The 9617-nt window shown below is 44.1% G+C and overlaps 1 protein-coding gene across 2 annotated transcripts in view; it reads right to left on the minus strand.

The window, feature by feature from the left end:
- Positions 1 to 5018: 5018 nt before the first annotated feature.
- Positions 5019 to 9617, minus strand: part of PDSS1 (decaprenyl diphosphate synthase subunit 1) — a 40434-nt gene continuing 35835 nt past the window's right edge. Inside the window, exons 9-10 of one of the 2 annotated variants that reach the window (XM_077772422.1) lie at positions 9421 to 9534; positions 5019 to 5092 (exon numbers count right to left, since the gene is read on the minus strand). In XM_077772422.1, coding sequence (XP_077628548.1) covers positions 5084 to 5092; positions 9421 to 9534 — 123 coding nt within the window. In that variant the 3' untranslated portion in view covers positions 5019 to 5083. Of the gene's footprint in view, positions 5093 to 9420; positions 9535 to 9617 lie in introns of those variants that run through there. The other variant, XR_013337163.1, reaches the window with a different exon arrangement.

Below are 9617 nucleotides of genomic sequence, written 5' to 3' on the forward strand. Positions count from 1 at the left end.
TGTACAGAACAACAGAACAGATGCATCACTTACTGGATCAGCCCTGAAAAGCCTGCTACAGTGGAGAATTAAAATACACTTTTGAGTTTAGGTTAATCAACAGCCAAACTATGTTCCAGGTGTCCTCCCACCTCCTCACTGCGGCTGCTTTAGGCACTCTCTCTCAGAGTGAAGCCAGCAAAGCAGCGACTCCTTAATTTCAAATACCCATCTACTTTCCCTGATTTTTAAGTATCCGTGTTTTTAAAGTTCTACATGTATATAGTATGTATTCTTTTTTTTAATGTTTATTTATTTCTAGGAGAGAGAGAGAGAGAGAGACAGCGTGAGCAGGGGAGGGTCAGAGAGAGAGGGAGTCACAGACTGTGAAACAGGCTCCAGGCTCTGAGCTGGCAGTCAGCACAGAGCCCGACGCGGGGGCCGAATCCACGAACCGCGCGATCATGACCCAAGAGAAAGTCGGACGCTTAACCGACTAAGCCACCCAGGCGCCCCAGTATCTATTCATTTTTAAGTGAAAAGAATCTAAAGTTAAAAAAACACAATACATAATAAAAGTGAAGAGTCCTTATGATGAAAATCAACAGTTTTTTCTTCAAAAGCACCAATTTCATCCGTTGGTTTTGAGGTCTTAAATGAGCAACTTTAGTTACTGTCTATTGCCTTTCTGCTAAGGAGGAGGAGGATTTAGCCCAGTCCCCCTATGGCTCTTATTTTGACAATTCTATTGCCACCTTTTAGTTCTTTGCTTAATTACTTTCGTCATCATGTAGCATCAACTTCTTACTTTATCTCAAGGATACCAGTGCTTCTATTATTTATACTTTTACACTATAGAGATTTGCATTCTCTCTTACAACTGTTTTTATGTTGGTTCTAAAAGCTGAACACTAATAAAATACTATTTCCATAATGTAAAAATATGTTTACTGCAGAATCAAGTCATGTACTATAATTTCATTCCCCTCTCCATGGTTCCAAGCTCACAAGGCCCCTATTCAGAACAGAATATTAGTTACATCGGTCTGAAAAAGTTCTGATTTTCTGTACTTTATCAATTGACACAAAACAGGACATGTTTCAGTTTGCTCTGCCTTAGTGTACAGAAGTCCCCTTCTGAATATAACTGCTTCCTCTTTGGGAAAGGAACTCCTGATCCCTAATCTTTCCACTGCCTTCATCGTTCTGTTCATTGTTTAGGCTGACCGCCTTCCAGCTCTAATGGACAGCTGTCTTCATCAAACTCTAGTTCATTCCACTGGTTTAAGTGCCTGCATCTTTCTCTTTCTTGGTGTGTTGTTACTGAGATACATCCACAGATAGCTCAGAGAATGGGTACTGGAAGTCAACCTTATAGTGTTTTGTTTGTTTGTTTGTTTGAAGTTTGTTTATTTTGAAAGAGAAACATGAATGAAGGGAAGGGCAGAAAGAGAATTCTAAGCAGACTCTGCACTGACAGGGCAGAGCCAGACGCAGGGCTCAAATCCACGAACTGATATCATGACCTAAGCCAAAGTTGGACGCTTATCCGACTGAGCCACCCAGGTGTCCCAACTTTATAATTTCTAAGAGCGAGGACTTCTGCCTTCATAGAAAATTTTTGTTTTAAAATGTTTCCTCATCAGGGCGCCTGACTGGCTCAGTTGATTAAGTGTCTGACTCTTGATCTTGGCTCACGTCATGATCTCACGGTTTGTGAGTTCGAGCCCCACACTGGGCTCTCTGCTGCCAGTGCGGAGCCTGCTTGGGATCCCCTCTCTCTCCCTCTCCTGCTCATGCTTGCTCTCTTCAAAAATAAAAATAAATTGAAAAAAGTTTCCTCAATATTTGGAAGGCCTTGCTTTCTGCCTTCCTATCATCCAGTGATTTTGCAATACACTGACACAGTTTTGGTCTCTTCTCCTTTTGTAGAGGCCACTCTTTTCTTTAGATTTTGTTTTTTGTTCTTTTCCTGAAGTATCTACCACCTCATTGTACTGATCTCTAAAAGCTTTTCTCGGGGCGCCTGGGTGGCTTAGTCGGTTAAGCGTCCGACTTTCGCTTAGGTCATGATCTCGCGGTTTGTGGGTTCGAGCCCCGCGTCGGGCTCTGTGCTGACTGCCAGCTCGGAGCCTGGAGCCTGTTTCAGTCTGTGACTCCCTCTCTCTCTGACCCTCCCCTGTTCACGCTGTCTCTCTCTCCTAGAAATAAAAAAACAAAAAACAAAAAACATTAAAAGCTTTTCTCATTTTCTTCCTTTGCTGTTTACATTTTCGAAGATGTGCTCAATTTCATGTTCAAACCCTTCTTTGGAGCTTTTCATAATCATTTAAACTTTCTTAGAGCTTGTTTTTTGTTTTTTTAAATATCCTGTTCTTGTTTTAGGGATACGGTATTCCTCCCCCCCTCACTCCCCAATGATATTTTTCCCTGTTTCTGCCCATCTTGGGTCTCAGCAAGCTTTACTCAACTGGTTAGTAATCCTGCCAAGTAAATCCTACTTGTCCATCTTTAATGAAGAGATAGGGACTAGGAGCTCCAGGTGAAAGGAGCTAGAATTCAGAGGTCTTTGGAGAATTTGTTAAGAGAACATTCCTGTCCTTTCTTAAATGCATTTCTGCCTGGGCTCACTGCAGCTTCACAGTTTTGCTAAGAGCAACAATTCATTTTCCCTCTTCAGTCCCACTTCTCACTTCTGTGGTTGGTACTGTTCTGACACCAGAACCTCTCCCAGGTGCATCGACTTCTTTATTAGCTACAGCCCCTTCTCATACTTTTTTTTTTTTTTTAATGTTTTTATTTATTTCTAGCAGGGGAGGGTCAGAGAGAGGGAGTCACAGACTGAAACAGGCTCCAGGCTCCGAGCCGGCAGTCAGCACAGAGCCCGACGCGGGGCTTGAACCCACGAACCGCGAGATCGTGACCTAAGCGAAAGTCGGACGCTTAACCGACTAAGCCACCCAGGCGCCCCCTAAGTTTTTAATAGTACTGCCAAACTACCCTCCACAAAGGTGGTAGCAAATGATGATGCCTAACAGCACAGAGAGTTAAGAGAAATCTACCCTTTGGAGGGGCCTTGCTTTTTGGAGATCTTAAAAGTTATTATTTGGAATTCTTTCAAGTACTGCGCTAATCTACAGATCTGAGACCACACATTGGCTTACTATAAAAATTGCTTGCTCCATGTCATTCATTAGATCTTCTGGCCCCAAGTGACTCTGGATTTGGAATTTGGAGACACACAGCTCATTCTCAAAAGACAATTGCTGAAACTAAATATGTAAAAAGATCTGGCTTCTATAGAAATGTCCTGAGGATATGCGGCACCAGATCTAAAATAAGCTCACAGCCCCTGAAGGTTAAACAGCCTGCCTATGTAGGTTTTTCTTTTTTCTTTAAGTTACTGTTGATCGCAGCTGTTGAGAGAGTGGGGTAAAGCCATGCTGGGTAGCCGGACAACTTGGCTTCGGCTCAGACAAGAGCTTGGGCCACAGGGAAAACTGCAGCGCTACCAGCAGATTTGGGAAAGGCTGGTTTCAAACTAGTGGGTCTCAGCCCTGATGGCATGTTACAATCACTTGGGTAGCGTAAAGAAAGAAAAAAATCCCAATATCCAAGCCTTACCCAATCCAATTAAATTAGTCTTTAGAAAGAATTCTAGAAGAAAAAAGAATTACACAAGTTTCTCCCTCTGTTTTTGTCAGATCAACAATTGACCACACTTGGTTTTGCATCTAAAATTTGTTACATTATTTGGCTAAAGAACTTTGCCAAGTTGTACCTGTTCCTTTTTTCTTTGTAAAATATTCTTACCTGTAATACATACTCTCGAGCTCTGTCCACATCTCCTGGTAAGCTGAACCGTCTCATTATCATAGCATTCATTTCTGGGAACTAATCATAAAGAAAGAAAATCTATTTGTTGTGAGAATCAAATGTTCTACCATTTAATTTTGTAACAATTGGGAAAAACAAAAAGGTGGTTACATGTTGAGATGATGNTAAAGAAGCAGAACTAAGAGAGAGACTCATTTTCCACGCCCAGGGACTGTGCTTGCTGCTCTGGAGAGGCAGCTGTTGACACTTGCTCATTCTGGGGTTCTTCCTATTCTATTCTTGGGTCCAACACTGAGTAAAAGAGAGCAAAGGAACAAAGTACATCCCTAAAGTCTCCTTATTGGCTGCTCTTCTGGTTCTCAAACTTTAGATCCCGCCAGAATCAACAGAGGCCTGTTGGACCACTCCCTCAAAGTTTTCTGTTCAGTAGGGTTGGGGCCTAGACCCGCATTTCTCACAGGTTCCAGATGATGTGCATTTTGCTGGTCTCTGCTGCCATCTTGAGAAGCACTGGCTTAGGATGAGGGTGGGAATTGGGCATTCTACTTTTAGTACTAAACCGAGTGACCCTGGAAGCTATGGAGGGATCTGGGCGGAGCTCTGCCTTAGCAGCTCCTAGAGTAGAACAGAGCAAGGGGTGCTCAACGCTGACTGCCCCCTGGAGGCACTTGCGAAGTTTATGGTTGCTTGGATCTGTTCCCAAAGACTGTGATTATATTGGGTGGGTTGGGGCGGGGAGTGTCCGTCCTGGGCATCAGGATTTGAAAAGTTCTCAAGGTGTTTTTAATGTGCAGCCAAGGTTGAGAACCACTGAGTTAGAGGAGACAGAGGTAGAGACAGGTTGCTGTAGTTGATTACAAAGGAGGCCAAAGTTAAAATGGCACTAAGAAAAAAAAAAATGTATTTTGAAGATAAAAATCTATACTCTGTGATACTTAGCAATAATTCAGGAGAATTATTAATAATCCTGATTATTAACAAAATCAGGAAGTTAGGGCACCAAATCACTTTGTTTCTAGATGGGAAGCTCTAGTTCTGGTGCTGTCATAGCCGAGTGAGCTTCAACCTGTGCGTCCTGGCCTCCTCCTCAGTGTCCTGAGGGAGTTTTAACTACGGGAGCTGAAATCCATTAGCTCTAACAGCTTCTGGTTCCATGAAATAAGAGGGAAGATATATTTAGTTTTGGACACATCAGTGCTTACAGCAGTTGCCAGTTTTTCCCTGGCAGTGAGCCTGAAGTTGTTGTCCTGTAACCACCACCACGGTATTAGTAATCCTAGAAGAAAAAATAGGGCACACATAGAAAAACCTCAACCGGATGATGACAGATGAAGAATTAAGAATGTTCCCTTCAGAGCAAAAGTATGTGTCAGAACAAAGTTCTAAACATGTAGAGGCGCTTACATGCTTAGAAAATGTAAAGGCCAGCAACTGGTTGGCACTTAAATGAAAACCAGTCATTTGTTTTAGTTACTGACCTTTTAAAAGAGTAAGTTTTACAGGAAAACAAAATCAGGAAAGCTCAAATCAGTCAATTTTAGTGGTAAAAAGCTAAATTAAATAGGCATTTTAATACCAGACTCTCAAACTGTATTTCTGGAAGGCAGTGCCCTCGAAGCTGATACGATATATTGTCCTGGGCATCTGGTAAATTACCTTGTTTATGGTACATGAGCTTTTCCTGCAACAACAACAAATGTGGTAAAATGTGCTGCTTGGGTGGCTTCTCGGATTCCTTTTACTATAAAAAGCATTGAGAAAGCAAAGTTTGAAGAAAATATTTGCATTGAGTGGGACTACATCCTTCCTTGAAACGAGTAGTGTGTGCAATTTTCATATGCAAATGCCAAACTCTTCCCGAGGCACTGCCCTGTCCCCTGGGTAGGTGGAGAAATGAGAAGCGCAACAGGAACCACAGTTGCCTGCTTGCAAATTTAGTGAGAAATAAGAAAATTTTTGTTTGTTCAGGCTATTTTAAGAGGAAAACCTCTTAAGAGTAGGACAACTCCTATTCCGTGAAATGTGCCCATAAACGAAACTACGAAGGCGATCCATAAATGCAGTGAACTTGCTCAGACAAAATGTGGGTAACTAACTCTAAGGGACCAGCTAGTCACAACAGCAACAGAAGCCGGTGCAGCTGGTGCGGGGCTGGGGCTGGTGATGGCAGCTGCAAGTATGGCTACAGGCTGACATTTAGGTCTGGTGACTTATCAAATAAGGGAAGCAGAAGAAAGGAAAAGATCTTTATTTGAGAACTAATGTAATGTCTCACATGCTCGCTTGCTCGCTCTCTCTCTCACACTTCCACTTCCATTTTGTTTCTGAAGATCTCAAAATCCAAACTTCTATACTTTTTAAAGATTTAACATGATGTTTTTGTTCTTACAGAAAATACATATTCACATACATAGAAGGACACTGTCCTCACTGGCACCTCTCCAGAAATCCTGAAACTTTCCTTAAATCTGTACCAAGGTTATCAAGAAACCTCTTCAGAGGGATGTCAAAAATAGTGAATTCCAAAGAGGGGGAGTTTCTATTAAGTTGCTGGATCCAACAAATTCCAATTACAAGACAACCCGCAGTGTTAAGTAAAAAAGGAAAAATGGTTTCCCAGGGTTGTCTGTCTTGGGGGAGACTCCGTGTTCACAAAGGGAAAAATGCAAAGACTCCTATAATTAATTGGCGATCAGAACTCCCCTGCCTGTGGAAAAGATGACAGACATCTTACAGTGACTCTGCTAAATGCGTGAGGTTAATGACAATCATGAAAGCCGACACAGATGCTCTTCGTGGAGCGTGGCCAGTGCCAGGGAACAGTGGCTACCTGCTCTGCGGGAGGCCCCGGGCCCGCCCCCGCCCCCTCACAGGAGGCCAGCTCGCAGGGGCCGGCGTCCATCAGCGTCAGCGCCAGCAATGCTGCTGCACTGGGCAGCGATGGGACACTGGTCCTACAGGAGGTGGTGTTTAATGGTCTGCTGTGCCACTGACCAGATGCTTAATTTTGGCCAAGTTTGCGCATCACTTTCTTATTTGGAGACTGGGCAGAATACCTACCACAAAGAGGAGTTGCGAGATGAGAGATGATGAAAGAATCCTTTGCAAACCATGAAAACCATGCATTTTCATTAAGTGGAGATACTGCACAGTCTTCTGTTATTTTCGAACCTGTTTTACCCTAAATCACTTTGAGCCCCATACATCTTTGACGCGTTTCTGGCCAAGAACCCCTTTTTTGACGGTATAATCTGTGGTGGAGCCTAAACCTGATATTTTCTTTGAAAACAACTTACACTTTTTTGGACTAACTTTTGCCAGCACACCACGGGACAGAAGCAGCTGGTCTACTTGGGAAACAGGTTCTGTCCAGAGTCACTTCCCCCTCAGCCTCACTCTGTGTTCCCCTTTCTAAGCGGCCGTGTGCCTTTTAACTCCCTTCTTCTACTGCCTCGTGGGCAGATGGGAACAGCACTGTCTGGTGAGGGTGAGTGGACACCTCGTGACGCTGCGCTTCCCCCTGAGACACCCGTAGTGTTGTGGTGAAGGACGCTGTTAGCTTCTGTGTGTTCCTTTTCCTTGCCCCCTCCCCTTTTTGTAAACCAGATTTTAAATCTCTTATGTATTACTGACCACATGTAGGAGTGATCCATTTTCCCCGACTTTGTCCCACTGTATCTGAAGGGAGAACGATTCACTACTCCTTTGTGTAGAGGAAAGTTAGTTTCTTTTGAAATATGTTCGTAGTGAAGCAATCAGAAGCGGCATCCATTCTCCATCCATCATCCGAAGGTTCAAGAACGGGGAGTCAGCGGTTAGTGTCCTGGGGCTCATGACGATTATTTGTCATTGTTAAGATTCCTAAGTGTACGGTGGCCCAAGCTTTTTGGTGGACTGCAAGCTTCTCGAGGAGAAGGCTTGCTCCTTAGTCATCTTAAGAAGCTCAGGGCCTCACTGAAAGCGTCTTTGCTGAGCTGGCGGAGTCTCCGTTCCCTCCGTGCCTCCCGCTCTTGACTGACGTTTACTAACCAGCGTCTCAGTAGACTAATGTTTGGAGTCTGGACGGACAGCAGCCAGTGACTGATCTTTCTGGCTTCAGACACATCTTTACTTTTACATGGTTCACGAATCCTCCGTTTTGTGGGTTAAAGGTAAAAAAGAAAGTGTTCCTTGCTCATGCTTTAATGTATACAATGGGATTTTATAAATTTTGTCAGAACTCGGCACATGTATGAATATTCTTCTTGAGTTTTGGGGCTGGCAAGTTAGTCTCATGAGGAGAAAGGACCCATTTATAACACGCCATTCACATCTCCCCTCTGCCTCAAAATTCTGAGAGGCTGCCAGTGAGGACAGCTATTTCCACAAAGGGCTCCGACATCTCCATTCGGGTGGGTGAATGGGTACCTCATTCCTCAGTTGACTGATGTCGGCCAGTGTTGGCCAAGATCACCTGGCCCACCCCCCACCCCCCCAAGCCATCAGCCTCCCCTGAGGGGAATTACCCTGGTTACGGCTCTGCTAGACAGTGGATAAAAGATGCTCTCTCCTTTCCTGGGTGGGAAATTGATCAAAAGCAAGGTCACTGGTTTCGATAATGTCAAAATGGAATCACTAAGTTCTATGGAAGACACAGTTTATCTTTGTAAACTGTGAGAAAGAATAGAGGCAAAAAACTCTCAAAGACTAAAAGTTACTAAAATTTTAGACCAAAGAGCTAATTCTTCATTTCATGTATTGGTGATGAACATCTTACTGCTTTGCTAAATACTGGATTAAATACGCTCCAAAGTTAAAATCTATTAAAAAGATGTCCAAATGCCAGCCAATGTCCTACTCACTTCAAATCACACTTGGCCCAGACTCAAGCCATGTGGCCGGCCTCCAGAGCAGGCTCTGGAAATAAATGTCTGCCTCGCCAGTCCCTGCAGCATCTCTGAGGCTTCCTAGGCTTTCATCCACATGAGGGAGAATATGAAGGCAGCCTTATTTCCTTAACTGACAGTTCGTCATTCTGGAGAAAAAAAGAACTATGCGGTTCTAGTTGTTCTTGTAAATGTTCTTGACATTTTGAAGCAATGGCCAAGGCTCTCTGAGAGCAGCAAACAGTCCCATTAAACTTCTAGAACTGCAGAATCTCCCAGAATTTCTTATGCTGGGAGGCCCTTCTAGTGCCTTTTTAAGGGGCTCTGAGGCACACCCCAAGTCCAGTCCTAAAATCAAGACGCAAAATCCATTCACCTTGTCAGTGACTAAAATATATGGAAATAATCGTGATGCTACCTTAAATGTGTACAGCATTTAATTCACAAAGTACTTCTGTGAGCGTTTTCTCAGTTAATCCTCAGTACAACCCTGAGGGGAACGTTGTAATCTCCTCAGTTTCAAAGAAATGGACACAGCGCTTGCTTTGGCAGCACATATACAAAGAAAAGGACACAGATAAAGCTTAGGAGTAAAACGGCCGGTCCCAGCATCTCAGCCCCAGGGCCAGGATCAAATCTAGGTCCGAGTTCTCTCACCTACATGCTTATCCCATACATTCGCATCACCAGTGCCTGGAACAGACAAGGCAGCGTGTCCAAGGAAGTTCGGAAAACCTACCTGTTGGCAAGCGAACAGGACAGGGCCAGTGGCTAACCCCAGCTTCAGATCCGCTGACGTTGGTTTGCCCATCTGGTCAGAACATGAGGTGAAGTCCAACACGTCATCTATTAGCTGGCGGAAGGGAAAGAGGGGCGTCTAGAGCAACACATCCCAGCCTCGTGGCTGCCCCCCCCCCCCCCCCCCCCCCCAGCGCC

This window comes from Crocuta crocuta, unplaced genomic scaffold (assembly GCF_008692635.1).
Source record: "Crocuta crocuta isolate KB4526 unplaced genomic scaffold, BGI_CrCroc_1.0 scaffold96, whole genome shotgun sequence".
NCBI lineage: Eukaryota > Metazoa > Chordata > Mammalia > Carnivora > Hyaenidae > Crocuta > Crocuta crocuta.